Source organism: Episyrphus balteatus, chromosome 1 (genome assembly GCF_945859705.1).
Source record: "Episyrphus balteatus chromosome 1, idEpiBalt1.1, whole genome shotgun sequence".
Lineage (NCBI taxonomy): Eukaryota > Metazoa > Arthropoda > Insecta > Diptera > Syrphidae > Episyrphus > Episyrphus balteatus.
In genome coordinates, this window is record NC_079134.1 from 6,263,904 (window position 1) to 6,283,733 (window position 19,830).

The following is a 19,830-nucleotide window of genomic DNA, read 5'->3' on the forward strand; positions in this document are numbered from 1 at the left end:
GTCCTCAGATTTTTGTTTGAGGTTTTTGTTTTCATTGTGGCTAGCTCTTTATTGTTTGAGGAGTTTTGCAGTGACTGGACCTCAATCCAGTTCTATTATCGACTTTAGTCCTTTGCACACATGATTAATAATTAAATGAGATTACTCTACATGCGGGGGCTTGTTTATATGTTCCTTCTTCGTACTCTCTGTGATATGTTTCGTGGTAAGTTGAAGAATGGGGACAATATGGGGAGCATGACTTACATATTTCCTCCACCTACAAAGTTCGAATTTCTTATAGTTACAGGAATTGTGAAGACGTTTTCCTAACTGTCAAGCATATCTACTCTTAAGTTTTGAGTTCATAGATAAATCAGGGATTGATTTCAACCATTGGTAGATTTTAAAAATAAAACAGGAGACAGGTAGGTACTCTATCTAAAAAAAAAAAATATCACATTCGGATGAAATCCCCACAAAACTTTAGTTAAATAAAATGCACGAATGAGGTCGCACGTACTTGCTCTTGCAGTTCAAAGCACTTTTATTCTACACTCAAAAAATTTATTAGTAAGCCACGAATGGCATTCGTAGGAAAAATATTCGTGCATTGTACGCATATTTGTAATATACACGCAGTATTCGTGGAGTGAAATGTTTACGAATGCATTAGTGAAATTTTACGAATAACTGTAGTAGTATCCACGAATTTATTCGTTCAATGTACTAATTTTATTCGTAAACAAAAATTAAACAACTTTTATGAGTACATTGTACGAATTACTGCGTACATTTTACTAATGACATTCGTTAATTCTTCGTACGAATGACTTCGTAATTTTATGCATTGAATTCGTTGTATTTACTAATAAATTCGTACTATTTACTAAGTAAATACTAATATTCGTAGAGAAATTTATTCGTAGGGTACCTGTACGCATTATTCGTAGAATGTACGAATAATTCGTTGAGTTGCAACAATTTTGAACCGAAATATCCGTTATTTCCGTTATTTGTTAAACGTTTTCCATTCCTAAATAGCATCAAAAAATTAGTTGCAATAAACGTGTCTTCGCATGTTGAACATTTCTTGGAAAATATAAAATTAATATAATTTAGAAATATAAAGTTTGTGAAAATAGTTTATTTTCAGTCAGTGCGTCAAAAGATAGTGCTTGTTTCTTTATACATTTAATATAAAGTTTACCGTGGATATATAAAGTGATTACAAAACCGAACGAACAACTACAATTATAACATAAACCAGGTGAGTAAATTTATGTTTAAGAATTAATCATTGTTGTGAAACATTACTGTTACATTAAAATATACAAATATGTACCTATGTTATTTCATAAATATTGATTTATTTACTGTCTTTTACTTTCATTTTGGAATATTCTGTCAAGGTTAGCATCGGAAATTCGTCAACAATCAGCTTAACAAATTCGAAAAAGGCGGACCATATCAACCCCTGTCACTGGTTACTGGAGCTTTTCTAAAAATATTTGTAGTAAGTAGACATTCTGTCGAACGATTTTCAATGTTAAATGTTTGTATAATTTCAGTGGCCTTCCAAGACAAACAATATGAACACCGTGGAATACATTACATGTGGTATAATATTTAAGATACAAAAATCATTCATTTTGTTTATAAATGTAAAATATTAGTGCAATATATTTTTGTAGTTTTCAAGTACATTTATATGTTTGGGTAATTATTTCAACAATTCATATTTCAGGAAATTTCAGGAAAAAAATTCAATGGCGGAAAGTTCTACAGTAAATAACATTCGCACAATATACTAGCACTGTATAATGAACGAATTATTAGTAAAGCCATTCGTAAATATTACAATTCTATTCGTACAATATACGAATAGTGCTGTACAATGTACGAATGAATGAGAAAAGCATTAGTAAATACTACAAATTATTCGTGCAATGTACGAATGGGAATGTAAATATACTAATAGTATTCGTACAATATACGCATGATTTTCTACGAATACTAAAACAAAATTGGTAAAAGTACTAATAAACGATCATTTTACGAATAATATTCGTGGCTGAAAACCACAAATAAAATTCGTAGAATGTACGCAGTTATTAGTACTATTTACACATGAAATTTTTTGAGTGATAGTTTACTTGTAGATTTTAAGAGATTGCTCTATATAAAGTTAAAAAAAATTGATATTGGGGAAGAGCTGACATTCAGGGCACCATTTTGTTAAACACCGAAAAAAAATTTGATAAAAACAGCTATCAAATTAACATTTTTCAGTGACAAAAGTCGTCCAACAATAATTAAAATATCAATTTTGAGGGTGCCTATTGTTTCGCCCTTTTTACTTCGATTTCTGTTATTTCGTTTTTGACACAATTATTTTTGATTATTTCGCCATCCTTTATTTGGTTTTTCGTTTACTTCGTATTTCGATCACTTAGCCCAACTATAACTTCGCCTTGTGTCTTCTTGATTTTTATTTATTTCGCATTTTCATTACAAGTCCAATGAGTTGTTTCGCCAAGGTTCATTTCGTTTTTAGTTTATTTTGGCATCTGGTTATTCCGTCTTAAATTTTGTGGATTGTTTTGGGTTTTGAAAACTTTTGGATTAAAGATAAGCAAATCGTTTTAATATAAGAGATCTGTTACCTTAAATTGTAACGAATTCGTTGTTTTTTTATTTTTTGGGCATTTTTAAAATTAACAGGCACTAAAAATGACGCGAATTATTCGCCACCATTTGTTTCGCCATTTTTTTGTGGATGTTAATAGCCTAAGGGCGTTAAAATTCGCGCGAATTTTAACGCCCTTAGGCTATTAACATCCACAAAAAAATGGGCGAAACAATTGGTGGCGAAATAATAAAAGTCCAAGTGAACTAAAGGCGACTTAATTCCAAAACGAAATAATGAAAAAACGAAGTAATCAATAACAAAATAAACTAAAAACGAAGTCATAAGAAAACGGAGTATAAGTTTGTCGAAATAAGGAAAAACGAAATAAATAAAAAACTAAACAACAAAAATACGAAACAATAAAATAGCGAATCGACTAAGACGAAACAACCATAAACCGAAATAAGAAAAGCGAAACAAACCATACCCCAATTTTGATATGGTTATCATATCATTTTGACATTTTTTAATGTAAGGTGGATGTGTGAAAATTTCACTTTTACAATTAAAATATCATTTTGATATTTTTTTTAATTTTAGGTGGAAAGTGAAAATTTCACTTTGACGGTTAAAATATCAATGTTGACTAGATTTTACGTTTCAGTTTATGATAATGATATTTCTTTCTTTTTATTTTTTATTATTTTTATTATTTTAAATATTTTCTTTCTTTTTTCTTTAAAATCAAACAAAACATTACTGAAAGTGAATATTCCTTATAAAATAGTGGTGATATTATTTTTTCTATTATAGGTACGGTGACCATCCGTCCCGGTTTACCCGGTACTGTCCCGTTTTTCTACAGCTTGTCCCGGGTTTTTATTCAAGAAACCCGGGACGTATAAGTCTCCCGTATTTTGTAATTTGTCCCGTGATTGTCCCGTATTTGGACATTCTCTGATTTTTGTATTCAATATTTTAAATACTTTGTACGGAATACAAGAAAACATTGGGTGGAAATTAAAAATTTTCTAATTTTTCGGATAAAGCATTAAGCCTAGTACGTTGCTGAAGCAAAACGAAAATTTTTCTAAGTCTCCAAAGTCAAAAAACTTTTGCTGCAAGAAAAATTGTTTGGACAAATAATAAATGGGAGTGACAAACTATTAAAAATTCTCCATATGTTCTAGCACAGGTAAGAATTTCGTTACGTAAGCTGCGTATTGTGCAACGAAAAGCAAAATTTGGTGCTGGTTTTGTATGAAAATTTTCGTTTCGTCTCTAGACTAGGCTAGTTTTTTTTAAATGTTCGTCAATTATTTAGTTCCAGCTTCTGTTTGTCAGGTTGCTACACCAGGTAAAATGTTTTCGAATAAAGAACAACATATGGAAGAGTAAAGAACCCAGATAAGTTTCAAAACTTTTAAGGACATGTTAAAAGAAGTTAGAAGTTTCTTTTTCTTGATTTCTGATTTCGTAAACGACTTAAATGATTTCAACAAAAACGCTCCCATAAAATCGTTTAGGAAATCTTGATATCAAAATAAGGAAAAATTATGAAAACTCATATAAAAATTTTTTTTTTGAAAAATCAATATTTTCAAAACGATCCAACGAATTTTTTATCTGTCCCAGGTTTCGCTTCCAGAAATATGGTCACCGTAATTATAGGTGATATAATTGTTTTGTCATTTTCTCCCAAACTATGTGAAGTAAAATCTTATTGCCGATCAAATTTTATCATAGTTAATCATACATTTTACTTCGAAAAAACACAAAGCGTCTTTAAATTAGTACACATTAAGAGTTTTTTATTTAATATTTTTCAATGATTTGCAATGAGGAATTGATAGTAAAATATCAAAACAAAAATTTTAAAATGTGATATTTAAATATCATCCTGACAATAAAAATGCTGTTTTAATATTTTTTAATTAAAAAGTAAAATTTTATTTGACTTTTTTTGGAAAAAAATAAAAATGCAGTTTTATTGCAATTGCTTGGAATATTACGACTGCAAAGTTTAAACAAAATCGTTAAAGCCGTTTTCGAGACATTTGGTTTAAATTGAAAAATTTGTATGGGAGGTACACTTTGTAAGCGAGATATAAAAAAAAAAAACAAAAAAAACCAACTTTCAGAATTCCATGAAAATCATCTGTACCAAATTTGAATAAAATCCATCCACCCGTTTAGGCTGTGGAAATGTGTACAGATGGACGAACAGACGCACAGACGGACGGACGGAATTGCGAGACCCACATTTTTGGAGTTTTCCATCATCGTAATGTTGGTTTTGATTAAAACCTCAATTTTTTTTTTCGACACGAAAGATATTCAAGGCAAAATCCCCAATCTTTTTTTTTTTGATATCTCCAAAATCTCAACATACCCAAGAGTTTTTTTCTTAACGGAAAAAAATTATACTAACTTAAACATAATTCGACTAACTCATTGAACTATTTTACTAAGAAATCGTATTAAAATTAAATAATATATGAAAACTGATATTTTTGTTAATATACACTTTATTGTAATTAACAAATTTAACATTCAGGTTCATACGGTAAAAAATAAACAATTTTTTGACATTAACATTTTCAATCTTATTTGATTGCTTAATACACATTTTGGGATTTTCTCTTAGGAATTTTTTTGTTTGATCTTTTTTTTGTTGGGGATTTTGCCTTTCCATACGGATTTTCTATTTGGGATTATCGGTTTTGGCCATTCATCACTAACCCAAATAAAACTCTTCCATAAGGCCTGTACTCTGACTATCTTTGTTCCACATTTTTTACCGGGGAAACATATTCTTTGACAAACTGGGAATCGACTCTAGTTGATGGTAGCTTGTACTTGGTCTTAGTCTTCTCATTTATGACAAGGTTCACTATGTTTCCACCTGACTCGCTTAATTCTTCACATGACGTCGGTCGATGCCATCAATATATCTATCAGTCTAAACGGAGTAACGAGCATTCTCCAGGGCCATCTTGACAAGTCGTGTCAGATTGCAAGAACCGGTAAAACACGATAAACCTCTATTCAATTTACACTATGTGATTAGAAATCTATACTAATTTACAGCAGTAGACTTTTGTACCACTTTATGTAATTATAAAATATAACAATTACATTGTCATAGTGTAACATATGACTAACAGACAGTTGGAATAGTAATAGAAATAACCATAGTAATAAACATTGCACAAAAAAGGTTCAAAACCAAATTTAAACAAATTGATTGGAAATAAAAACTCATGACATTTTTTTTGGTATTTTATGTTATTAACGGTTTATTGCATTTGAATATTCAAATTTCTTTTCAAAATCATTTAAATGTTGAATTTTTTAAAGTTTTTACATTTTTTAACTCGAAGAGCTTTCGGTTATAATTATAATTATTTCTATCTTTTTTTACTCATTGGGTGATTTTCTATTGCAATTTGATTAATTGACAACACTGTGTAACATCTCTGTGTGGATATTTTTGTAACTATTATAATCAGTTCAATACTTTCAAGAGCAGTTTAACAACACTTTAATAAACATTTGTGGCTCTTTTAAGTGAAAAATAACCTTTTTGGCAGTTATCATGTTTATACCCACTACCATAGATAGCATTTAAGCAATAGGCGTATTGTCGTCATGTTCAAACAAAAGAGTTGAGCAGCGAACTTTATTCTTCAATTAAAAATATTTTCGTTTGAAAATTCAATAATTAACAACCAATCGAGATTGAAAATTAAGGTAAAATATCTGGTTTTTATTTCGTTAGTTGAAGGAACACAGAACGTAGAAAAACTTATCTAAAAGATCACGATTTAAAAAAAATACAAAGCCGATAAAAGCACATGTCTTGTCCGTTTGGTTAAACCAAAAACCTAGGCTGGTTTAGTGTATTTGCTTTCTAATTTTGTGCAACTTTGCAATTGCAATGACATTCCTTTCTAAAGTGGAATATATAAATTTTAAATTAAACTTCTTTAAAATATTTTTTAAAAAAGAAATAAATTTATTAGTTTGAATCTCAAAGGTTTTCTTAAGATACGAAGTATCTTGTTCGATGGTCGACTTAAGATTTGATGTATGTTCTGCGACAGCCAACTTAAGATTGGATGTGTCTTGTCCAATGGTTAATTTAAGATTTGATGTATCTTGCCCGAAAGCCAACTTAAGATTAAATTATAATTTTTATATTTGGAATGATCCAACTGGGGATCGTTACAATGTTCTTTGTTTAAAAATGATGACACAGCATCTTACAGTTGCTCTAGCGGATGCTTGGGTGTCGAAGTTTATTACTACTTAAAATGATGACACAGCATCTAACAGTGGATGCTTGGATGTCACAGTTTATTATTACAAGATAAATATTAGAATACACCAGAAGGGTATATGCTATGATCCAACATTGTAGATCGATACAATGTTGTATTGTTTATTTGTTTATGTCTCGCTATTTTGTTTTAATTTATTGTGGAGGCGCACAAGTGATATCGGATAAAACTCCTCCCCCTTTAGAGTCTTCTAATGGTTGAAATGAGACCGTTGGAAGATTTACATTATTTATTATCTTCCTTTTGTTATTTTTTAATTTCGAATAAGCATAAATGATTAATGTAATTAAAATAGTTAAAATGATAAAATATACTGTCAAGTTTGACTTTTTATGATTATGCTTAAGTTCTATAATTTCCTTTAAATTATTAATATTTTGATAATGTAATTTCTCAAATGTGAGTTTTTCAAATCTTGTATAATTAATATCTAACATTGTATTAGGTATTATTATTTCATGTTTATAATTTTGTCTTTCATAGATTTCATTGTTTATTTCTATTTGACAGTTTTGAAATTTAATAAGATAGGTTCCTTTAACATAAATCTTTTGTTTATTACAAGTTTGATTAAGTATTTGCTGTTTAACATTTATAAGTAAAAGGTTATTGTTTCCTATTTCTAAAATCTCTTCATTTAGGTTTTTTATAAAGTTACAATGCATTGGTGCATTAAAAAGGTTTTCAATACAATTATCTTTTATAAGTTTCAAGTTTTTAATATATTTTGTATCTTCATATACAATTTCATTATTAGTTAGATATAAATGTTTATTTATGTATAATTGCAAATTATTTTCTTTATTAGGAATAGGTTGTATATATAATTTTTTATATTTTTCATTTGTGTATTCTGGTAGTTGAATTATAAAAACTATATTGTCTTTATACAATGCAAGGCTTAATTCGATGTCTTCTAAATTATTTATTTCAATATTGTATTTTTCTATTTCTTTTGTAGTAAGTATATCCCTACTAAGTATTCCTAATCTTGAAGTCATTATTACTTCCTTAATTTTTTCAATATCTTCGTGTAAGTAGTCAAGATTTTCTCTTAGTTTTATTTTATATTGGATCTTAGCTATGTCTTTTTCATAATCATAAGTTCCTATAAAGTTATCTATTTTTTGTATTATATCTTTTGTTTCATTGTTTAAGGTATCAGTAAGTATTTTAATTTGCTTATTAAATTTATCGTTAATTATTATCTGATCGTTAAGGTTTGTTATTTCATTATGTTCGTTAATTTCGATTAATTTTAGATGTTTTTCGATGTTTTGTCTATCGTTATCGTCCATTGTTCCGTATAAAAATTTTAGTCCTGTACCTACTATATTTATTAGTCCACGTTTCGGCCTATTTTCCTTAGGGTGTGGTAAAAGGATTTTGAATTCATTTTTTATTTTTATCATTTTCTTTAACAAATTGTTGTTTTCTTCTGGTAATCTATTAATGTTTCTTTCCATTATGTCTATATTTCTCTCGTATTCAGTTAAATTAATGATATGAAGGATTGTATTAAATCTTTTTATGATTGGATATTCTCCTAATTGTATAGTTGTAAACCCGTTTCCTTGATTCAAGTCAATTATTTCTAACTCCGCTTGTACTAGGTTGAGAGTTGTCAATATCGTCAATATTGTCAATATTGTCGGAATTTTCCCCAAAAGTAGCATTATTCGATATGCTTTCACTGAAGGATCTAGAATGGAATGATATGTCATCTTGAAACTTTTTATTTTTTCTAAATTGGTCTTTGTGAAGAGTGCGTTTAGCTTCTTTTATTATATATTTCTTATTATTTTTACTTATTACCTTTGCTTTCTTATGTCTTGGTATAATTTTATTCTTAATGCGTTCTTGTGTTGTCGTTTTTATGAATTGTTCATTAATATCAACGTCTTTTCTTTTTTCATTTAATTTGTTTAATATCTTTTCTTTTTTTTCTTCTATATTTTTATAAATTATTTCATTGTTTACTTTATTTAAGTGAACATTAATAGGTTTCTCTTTGGTAGTTAAATGTATAGTGTTATTATAAATAGAGAGAATGTTAATAACTTGATCTATTAAAGGGAATGGATCATCTGTTTTTTCTATTTGAGATAGGATTCTAAGTTGTTCGTTTAAAGTACTATGAAATCTTTCAATGTCGGAATTGCCCGTATGTCTGTTTGCTGTACAGTAATGTACCTCTATATCGTTATTCGATAAAAAGTTTTTTAATGTTTCTGCCATAAAAGCATTTTCGTTATCTAAAGTTATAAGTTTGGGTTTAGTCATGTACGAAAATATTTTTGTCATAGCGTTCATAACGTCTATGTATGTTTTATTTTTTATTTGTTCTACGGCTACGTATTTTGAAAATTTATCAATACAAGTTAGGTATTTTCTGTTTTTATCCCTGAACCAGATATCTAAATGATAATGTTCATGTGGTCCTTTGGGTGTAATTGTTTTTTCATAGGGTAATTTTATCGGTTTTCTATCTATTTTTGTCATACAAAAATGGCATTTGTTCAAAATTTTATTAATTAATTCTTTAAAATTTGGAATATAATATTCTCTTGTAAGTTCTAAGTAAAGTTTATCGATACCTATATGATTAAAATCTTTATGGGTTTTAAGTATAAATTCATGTGCATCTTTTATATTCAAGTCTTTAAGTATTTTCTTACTTCGCAATAGTATATTCTTTTTTAGTTTATTTTCTTTAATCCATATACTTTGAAAATCGTTAAAATGTTCATCATTTTCAATATAAATTGCATTTGTGATATTTAAATCGATTTGATTTATTATTTTTAAATATAATTCTTCATTTGGACTAGTGCTTCTAAATGTAATTCTCCTTCTACCAACATGCGGGAATAAAATTGTATGATCACCATTTGCGTTGGCATCAAGAACAATTTGTCTCTTAAAATAATTTAGAGGTTTTTCGCTAATAGGTATAAAAGAAGAACTGTCTGATTCTGCACTGTGTTGAGTATGTAACTCATTATCTTCGTTTATCATATTTATATTATTGTTTTCTATTTTAATACGAGAAAGTGAGTCTGCTACTTTATTTTCTTTTCCCTGAATGTACTGTATTTCGAAGTCGTATTCTTCTAGTTTTATTTTCCATCTTTGGAGTTTACTATTTGGTTCTTTAAGATTATGTAACCATACTAATGGTCTATGATCAGTTTTTATAAGAAATCTTCTACCGTAAAGGTAATGCCTAAATTGAGCTGTAGCCCAAACTATAGCCAGTAGTTCTTTTTCTATAGTGCTATATTTACACTCATGTTTATTTAAGGTGCGTGAAGCAAATGAGAGAGGTCCATGTGTTTGACTTAACACGGCTCCAACTGCAAAGTTACTTGCATCAGTAGTTAATATAAATTCTTTTGAGAAATCAGGATGTCTATTTATTAGATCAGTAGTCATCAAAGTTTTTAATTTATTAAAAGACTCCTTGTATTTTTCATCATTTATATTTATAATGCTATCTTTTTTAAGACATAACGTCATTGGCTTTATAATAGCTGCATAATCATGGATAAATTTGCGGTAATATCCAGTTAATCCTAAGAAAGATTGGATTTCTTTCACTGTTTTTGGTATTGGAAATTTTTTTATAGTTTCAATTTTTTTCGGGTTTGGTTTAACACCATTGGGAGTTACTACATGCCCTAAGAACTCTGTTTCTTTACGAAGAAATTCAGATTTATTTAATGACACTTTAAGATTTGCGTTCTTAAGCGTATTTAAAATTTTATGGAGTGAATCCATATGCTCTTGTAGGCTGGAAGAAAATATTATAATGTCATCTAAATAGACATAACATATTTTTCCTATGTAGTCTTTCAAAACCTCATTCATAAGTCTCTGAAATAGTAGGGGAGCCCAGGAAGGGATTTCGCGCGTTACTCGAGCGCGTCAGAAAATCATATGGGGAGAAAGCTTGTACTCAGTAATGTACTCCTACCAAATATAAAAGCTTGATACAGTGGTCTACGTTGTGGGCAGCCCGTCAGATTAGTAAAAAAAAATCGATCCTCGGAAATACTCGAGCGCGTCAGATTAAGAAACGGTAGGTTAAGTACATCTAGAAAAGTATATATTTCAATAATCTGACAATTTGAGCGTGGCATAAGAAAATGGGAGAGGCACAAAGTTGTAAAAAAAAAACGTCACCTCGAAATACTCGAGCGCGATTAACTTTTTTTTTATTCTGAAGGGAATTTTATCAGGAACACGAAAAACATATAATCTGACGGTTTTCATGGAGCAATATAGCCAAAATTATCGATAAAGCATGAACGTACAGTAAAAAAAAAAATACAATTTTTTGGTTCGTGTTGCTGAGTTTTTAACGTTTTTGTCGAAATATCTTAATTTTTTTTGTCTTATTTACTTACACTTATTATGTGGATGCGGAATGACTTAAAAAAATCTAAAGAATTCATTAAATTGGATAAAAAATAACGTGTCAAAGCCCCAAAAGACGTTTTATATGGAATTTACTATCGGAGAATATCCAGTCCGGTCCAACACTCAAATTTTTGTATATAGGTATAACGTGACATTCTTAACTTTATAGCAATAGCCCCATCTTTAATAAATATAGAAGCTCTGATCGTCTGGTCATTACGTAATGTTCTAAGATTTGGGGTATTTTTTCTTTCGTTAAAGACCAGACGAGCAAAACTTATGACTTTAGGTACGTTTACTTTTTAATAATATAATATCATACGAAAGAAAGATTATCAAGTAAGTATCATAACCATTTTTGCTTACAGAAACACGAGATGACGACAAAGTTGAACAAGTGGAAACCAACCTGGAAGACGAATCCAGTTATTATGAATATTAAATTATTATTGATTGACCTTTGTATATAATATGTATATAACGTAAATTTTGTATTACATCCAGTAGGTAATAACCAGAAGAAACAAAAAATATTGTTTTATTCAAAAACTGTCTAATTTTTTTTTTAAATTGTCAGATTAGCAATACACCTTAACATAATTGTCAGATTATCATTTAGGGTGACTCCAACATCGAGCTGAACCTACAGTAGAAAAATCTGACGCGCTCGAGTAACTTAAGTTAACAATTGGTACGATGGTGAAGTAAAAAACCTTAAAAACTACAGAAATAAATGTTGGTTAGCCTACAAGCTATCGCGATGTGAAGCAGACTTCAACAGATTTTGTTTAGCTAGAGATAACTTTAATAGAATTACAAGTTTAAAGTATCTGGAATATTTACAAAAGGTGCAAAGAGATCTCAAAATGAATCCTAAACATTTTTGGAAATTTATTAATAGTAAAAAAAGTTCGTGTCCATATCCATCTGTTCTAAAGTCAAATGAAATGTCTAGCCATGACCCTCGAGTTATTACACAATTATTTTCAGACTTTTTTCAAGGCGCCTTTAACTGTGATACTAACAACTGTGATACTTTAAACTGTGATACTTTAAACTGTGATACTTCGATCTGTGATAATTCTGACGAAAATTGTCAAAGATTTGACTTTTTGAAACCTTTTTCATACTTGACTGATATAAACTTTGTTATAAATACTGACAACATTTCAAAGTTTATATCTAATCTTGACGACAATTGTATACCTGGTCCTGATGGTATACCTTCTATTGTTATAAAAAACTGTGCAAGTCAATTATTGTCACCTCTTTCTGTACTTTTTAATTTATCGTTATCTTCTTGTGTATTTCCTTGTATCTGGAAAAAATCATTTATTATCCCTCTACATAAGAAAGGAAAAAAAGACGAGGTCCAAAACTATAGACCTATAGCAAAGTTGTCGGTTATTCCGAAACTCTTTGAGGCTATTATTTGTGAATCTTTGTCTTTCTATGTTAAATCAGTTATTGTCCCAAATCAGCACGGATTTACAAAAGGCCGCTCTACCGTGACTTTTCTCATGGAATTTGCCGAAAATTGTATTGAGTCATTTAAAACTAAGAAACAGTTAGACTGCGTCTTCACAGACTTCAGCAAGGCGTTTGACAAACTCTCGCATAGAATTTTGTTAAGTAAGTTGAGAGCTCTTGGATTTAATGAAAACTTTGTTAAGTGGCTTCAATCTTATTTATTAAATAGATCATACTCGGTGCTTTTCAATGGTTGTCCATCAAAATACTTTTGTGTTAATTCTGGAATACCGCAAGGCAGCCATTTGGGCCCTATACTTTTTATAATATTCATAAATGACTTACCATCCGTCTTGAAACATTCGAATTGCCTTATTTATGCGGATGATGTTACAATCTTTAAAACCGTCTCTAATGTTCGTGATTGTGAAATGTTGCAATGTGACCTTAACTCATTTTTCGATTGGTGTGTTCGTAATTGTTTGCTTCTTAATGTCAATAAATGTAATTTTATGAGTTTTACGAGAAAACTATCTAAAATTCCTTTCAATTATTTGTTAAATGGAGTTTCCTTGTCGAATGTAAGTCAAGTTTCTGTTCTTGGTGTCTTATTTGATCCTAAACTGGAATTTATTGAACACATCAATTCCATAAGCAATAAAGCCAATTCGCTTCTCGGTTGGATTAAGAGAGAGTCACGTCAGTTTTCCGATCCTTTTATTGCAAAACAGCTATTTGTAACTTTTGTCAGACCCATCCTAGAGTACGCTTGTCAGGTTTGGTCACCTCATTATGAGTGTCACATAGCGAGGCTAGAACGAGTTCAAAAAAGGTTTTTGCGGTTTGCCTTAAGAGGCTTAGGATGGGACAACCCTTACAACCTCCCCCCATACATAGACAGACTCAAACTTATTGACATGCCTTGTCTTCAGAATAGAAGGTCTTATTTATGTTTTTCGTTCATTATAAAATTAATTAATGGGAAAATAGACTCTTTGCACCTTTTGTCTCGCATTAATTTTAATATTCCTCAACGCAATTTCAGAAATGTCCCCAATAGTATATTAATCTCAAACTATCGTACCAATTACGAACGTTTTTCTCCTTTAAATGTAATGTTCAGTTTATTTAATGTTTTCAATAATAGATTTCATAATTTATTTGACCAATCACTTAATTTATCTCCTAAATTTCAATCAAATTTTTACTCGATTTTGTAATTTATACCTAATATAATGTTTTAATGTTTTGTTAAAATTTGTAAATTAATGTAAATTGAAGCTAGTATTTAGCTGTACTGAATAAATAAATAAATAAATAAATAAAAAAAAAAAATATTTTTTTACATTTTCAAAAATGATTTATAAGTGTAGGCCACGTCCAAATCGTCAGTTATTCAAATTGAACACTATTAGGAGTTCACTGAACGTAGCCTCTCAAAATCTGACACGCTCGAATAACTTTTTTTTTTTTATTTTTTCTACCGCTTTTTGTAGCCACCCACCACTGTCTTATCGTCAGATTAATATTTATCGGTTATCACAAAGTCAATGCGAGTATACCCTATTAATATCTGACGCGCTCGAGTATTTCAATGTGGCAGTTTTTTTTTACATTTTCTTAACGTGTTTATAAGCCCTTATCCCCACTTAAATGGAAAACTTCCATATACTTTTTTTCGTTTTAAAACCTAATCTTCGCAATCCAATAGGTCCCCATGGCGCTCGAGTAACTGCAAATTTAGCATCTCGGGCTCCCCTACTAAAAGGTTGCGGGTGCATTCTTTAAACCGAATGGCATCCTAATAAACTCATAGTGTCCCGATAAAGTACTAAATGCTGTTTTTTCTCTGTCTTTAGGTTCTACTTCTATTTGATAGAAACCTTTTGTTAGATCTAATGTAGTGAAATATACTGCATGTCCTAATTTATCTAATATTGAGTCCATGTTTGGAATGGGATATTTATCTTCTTTTGTTTTATTATTTAATTTTCTATAGTCAATGACTATACGCCACTCCTTATTTCCAGCGTGGTCTTTTTTTTTAGGTACGACCCAGATTGGGGCGTTATAAGGCGAAGTTGAATGCCGAATTATTTTTGATTCGAGCATTTCTTTTATTTGCCTATCCACTTCCTTTTTGTGGATTTCAGGATATCTGTATATCCTTGTGTAAATTGGAGAGTTATCCTCCGTAGGGATGTTATGTTTTACATGATTAGTAAATGCCAAATCATCACCTTTTTTATAGAATGCTCCATCACATTCTTTTATTGCTTTGAATAATTTTTGTTTTTCCTCTTTATTTAAATGATCTATTCGCAGATCTTTAATTATTGTATTATTTAATATGGAATCTACAGGTTTAATATCATTAAAATAATTGATTGAGCTTTCATATTCTTTCTCTTCATTTTCGCTGAAGAAAAATGGAATGAATATGCCGTTCAATTTTAATGTCCTATTCCTGTAATTAATCTCCCCATCGTTTGGGATCAGGATATTATTTCCTATTATTCCGTTGTACTCTTCATTGAAGGTATGTACTTGGAATTCACAATCAGTTCTCACTGATAGTGCAAATTTATTTTTTGGTATTATTACGTCTTTATTTACAGTTATTGAATTTCCTGCGGTTCGTATTGTCATAGGCTTAGTACGCCATTTTGTATATTCCTTTGGTGAATCTTGTTCACGCAAAAGACTATTAGTTGCTCCTGTATCAATAAGGAGTCTTAAAATAGTGTTCCCTTTTTCTAACTTAATATAGGGAAGTGAATTTCCGAGGCTGAATCCCGAAAATTTGCTTCTGTATGTTCAGTGTTTTTATTAATATAATTCGTTTTGTTAATTCTTCTTACTTGTGATGAACTTGGATCTATATCCATTGGTTCAACTTGTTGAGGATATTGTTTATTTTCGTAAGTTCTTTGATAATTGTTATTTTGTCTTTGGTTATTTTTATTATTGTAATTATGGTTATTATTTCTGTTATTAGAATTTTTCCTAAAATTACTATCATTTTTAGGACTTTCATTTTTGGATTGGGGTTTTGAATCAGAATTATGAGTTACAAAACCTGCTTCTGATAATTCGTGGAGTGCTGCTTCCATACTGGAAGGCTTTAGGGAATATAAAATTGTTCTCATATGAACAGGAAGTTTTTCTTTAAAAATTTTTAAGGCTGTTTCGTTATTTCTAGGAACGTCTAACTGGTTATTTTCCTGTAAACATTTTTGATTTAACAAAGATAAAGTTCTTTGTATATAATTATAATACTTAAGCACATCACCTTTGAACTGTGCTGCTCTGAGGTCATCATACAGTTGATAACTGTTTTTGAATCCCCCGAAATTTTGAATTAGGATAGCCTTTATATCGGCCCATTGAGTGAGGTGAGAATGAATCTCAATAGTTTGCCTAGCTCGACCAATGAATTTGGACTTTAATAAATTAATACACATTCTTTGTCCTTGATCGTTGTATGTCAGTAATGTTGGAATTATGTCATCTACGTTACTTATAAAAATAGGTAAGTCCTGTGTCTTACCGTCAAAAGTAGATAATCTTTCTATGTACTTTAAAGGATTGAGTTCTAAGACTCTTGGAATTAAAACATTGTTATTAATATTAATATTGTTACCATTGTTGTTTTGTGCTGCTGCTACTGCTGCTGCTGCTGCTGCTGCTGCTGCTGCTTGTTGATCCATGGTGTGATTTTCTAGATTCCTTTGTTGGTTGAATTGTAGGCTTCTTTTTTCTTTTGAATTTCTGTTCAATTTATTGATGATCTTCTTCATCTATTTTTCGAACTCGTTGGGGCTTTCGATCATGCCACTTGCCGTTGGATTCAAAAAGTTTTTACTTTATAATATGAACCATAAATTTTAATTTTTTAATGTGCGTTTTTTTCTTCACACAAAAGTTTTAAACAAATAATTTTTATTTTGTTTTGTTATATTTTTGAATTTAATTTTCTTTAAACTATTTTTTTTTTTTATTTTACTTTGTTTTATTTTGAGTGTATTAGTACACTTTTTAATTTTATTTTGGTCAATTTTTTAAATTTCTGAAAATACCTTCCTCTACGGAAATTTCAGCATAGGCCATATGCACTGGCTTGAGCTGGGATATTTTCTGTAAAACACTTTTATTGTTCTTTTATACAATAAAGCACTTTAATTTGGTTTTGGTTTGATTATTTTCACTAATCGATTTATTGTGTTGAGTATTTTCGTTACTCGATACAATCAATAGTTTGGTTGTGAATTAGTAAAATTTAAACACTTATTTTTCCTTAAATGGATTGGTTTAATTCACTTATTCACTTATGTAATCAATGATTTAATTATGAGTTTGTAAATTTAAAACACTTATTGTTCCTTACATGGATTGGTTTAATTCACTTATTCACTTTATTAAATTTGATTTTCTTTTTGATTCGTATCACTGAATCTCATTTTATTTTAATGAGATCCTACCGACTGCGCCAATTTTAAATTAAACTTCTTTAAAATATTTTTTAAAAAAGAAATAAATTTATTAGTTTGAATCTCAAAGGTTTTCTTAAGATACGAAGTATCTTGTTCGATGGTCGACTTAAGATTTGATGTATGTTCTGCGACAGCCAACTTAAGATTGGATGTGTCTTGTCCAATGGTTAATTTAAGATTTGATGTATCTTGCCCGAAAGCCAACTTAAGATTAAATTATAATTTTTATATTTGGAATGATCCAACTGGGGATCGTTACAATGTTCTTTGTTTAAAAATGATGACACAGCATCTTACAGTTGCTCTAGCGGATGCTTGGGTGTCGAAGTTTATTACTACTTAAAATGATGACACAGCATCTAACAGTGGATGCTTGGATGTCACAGTTTATTATTACAAGATAAATATTAGAATACACCAGAAGGGTATATGCTATGATCCAACATTGTAGATCGATACAATGTTGTATTGTTTATTTGTTTATGTCTCGCTATTTTGTTTTAATTTATTGTGGAGGCGCACAAGTGATATCGGATAAAACTTATATATATAAATTGGTAAGTGTCCGTTTCTTAACAACCCTTCCTACATATTTTTCGTGCTATAAACCTTAAGCACTCTTGGTACCCATACAAGATAAAAAAAAATATAGTTAGGAAATTTGTTTTTTTTTATGACTTTTAAATTCCCTTAGCTTCAGATATGAATAGAGAGAGCGATACACTATAATCACTCCCCTCGCCAATAAAAGGATCTCTCGATTGAAATGGAAGCCTTAGGTTAAGATTTTCTTCGATTAGATATTTCACTTTGAAATACCTACACGTGTGTTATTTGAGAAAACATCTTTATATTTTGCGCTGGTATAGATTCCTTTCCCATACAAACACACACTCATAGCTATATAATAGCTTAAAGCCCAGAGCTTCTCTCCACTTGTAGAAATGAAAACATTTTCTAAAAGTAATTTTTTTTTATCTGTTTCTTCTTGCAAAATATCCTTAATACTTAGCACTCGAGATATATAGTCGATATGGCTTAAGAACATATACGACTATGATGATGATGATGCCAGAGAGTGTCGTCGCGACACCCATTTAGGCTAATACCCCCCATGGCATAAGCTTAAGCTCCTTTTAGGACCTGACAATGACATACACCACTCGTGTTCACATGGATATATGTATAGCTTTTTGAATTTTCTCGCAGCTAGTTTTTGAATAATAATCCGAAATGGAATCGAAAATACTCTACTCTATATGTGTGTGAATGTGGAATGGATGGTGTGGTATAGTCCTGATTTTTCGCACCCCCATTTGCACTCAGCATCAGCATATATAAATTGTAAACAGGAAGAGGGCAGAGAATCTCATCTTTATATCGCCAGCGAAACCAATATACAAACCAGGGGATAGAATCATGTTCGGGATGATGTCTCCAAAGCGACGATAAAAACAAAAACAAAAAAAACAACAACAACTATAAGTAGTCCGGGAGAGATTCCAGATTCCAAAAGATATTCAGAAATATTTTAATATCCATCATCATCATCGCCATGAATAAAAGTAGATACTATTGTGATAGCATCAATACATCAACAGCAACAGAAACAACATTATTATCGTTGGTCGTCTTCGACGCATTGCACAAGCTAGCGTAGATATACAGAGAGCACATATCAGCAGAGGATTCAGGATTCATCAGAATACACAACACAACATCGCAACCGCACATAGACCGTCAACAAGGACACAAAATCGCATACAAATGAGTTTAAAGCTGTTTTGTTATGGTGTTTGGGTAAGCGGCAGGAGGCAGGAGACAGAGCAAGGATCTATATAGTTGTTGGTTGGTGCTTGGTGCGGTTTTGTCCCTTGTGTACTCACTAAATGTATATAAATAATGCCCTACGGGGATAATTATGTAATTTGTCGTCCTTTTTGGGACGCAGAGTTCATTTTTGAGGAGAGAGCTCACCACACGGATTGTCAGACCTTGTTTTTTTCTGTTTTTTTTTTTTTTTTTTTTTTTGTTAACCTTTCAGCGGATCTGGATAAAATACCTGCTTTCCTTCAGTACACAGAAGAATGAGCACCATAGCAGGGGTAGAAAAGGAGGAAATTCATGATTTTTAATGAAAAATGGTTGTCAAAGTCTTTTTCTTTATCCATTTGAGGATTTGTAAAGGCACATTAAGGCTACTTTAGGCGTAATATTTTTTCCATTTTGGTGCATGGGTGGTATGATATTATGAGTGTGATGAAGACTCTTGATGGACGGTTTTTTATGACAACAACAACACAAAAATTATATAATTTTTTTTTTGTTTCATTTCTTAACATAATAATCCTGATTGCAAATGTTAAGCTCAGAATTAATTGTGGATTAAAAGTTGTGTTGGTGTAAAGTAAGTTCATTAAATATAGTCAGAGTAATGAAAAGTGAGAGTAGGTAAGGTACCTGTGTTAATATAGATAGTAAGGAAATGAAG

General features: G+C 30.3%; 1 protein-coding gene across 1 annotated transcript; it reads right to left on the minus strand.

Annotated features, from left to right (window-relative positions):
• Positions 1-15,602: 15,602 nt before the first annotated feature.
• Positions 15,603-16,556, minus strand: LOC129906728 (probable serine/threonine-protein kinase ndrD). The gene has a single exon (XM_055982622.1). The coding sequence runs from the start codon at positions 16,554-16,556 to the stop codon at positions 15,603-15,605; it is 954 nt and encodes a 317-aa protein (XP_055838597.1).
• Positions 16,557-19,830: the final 3,274 nt, after the last annotated feature.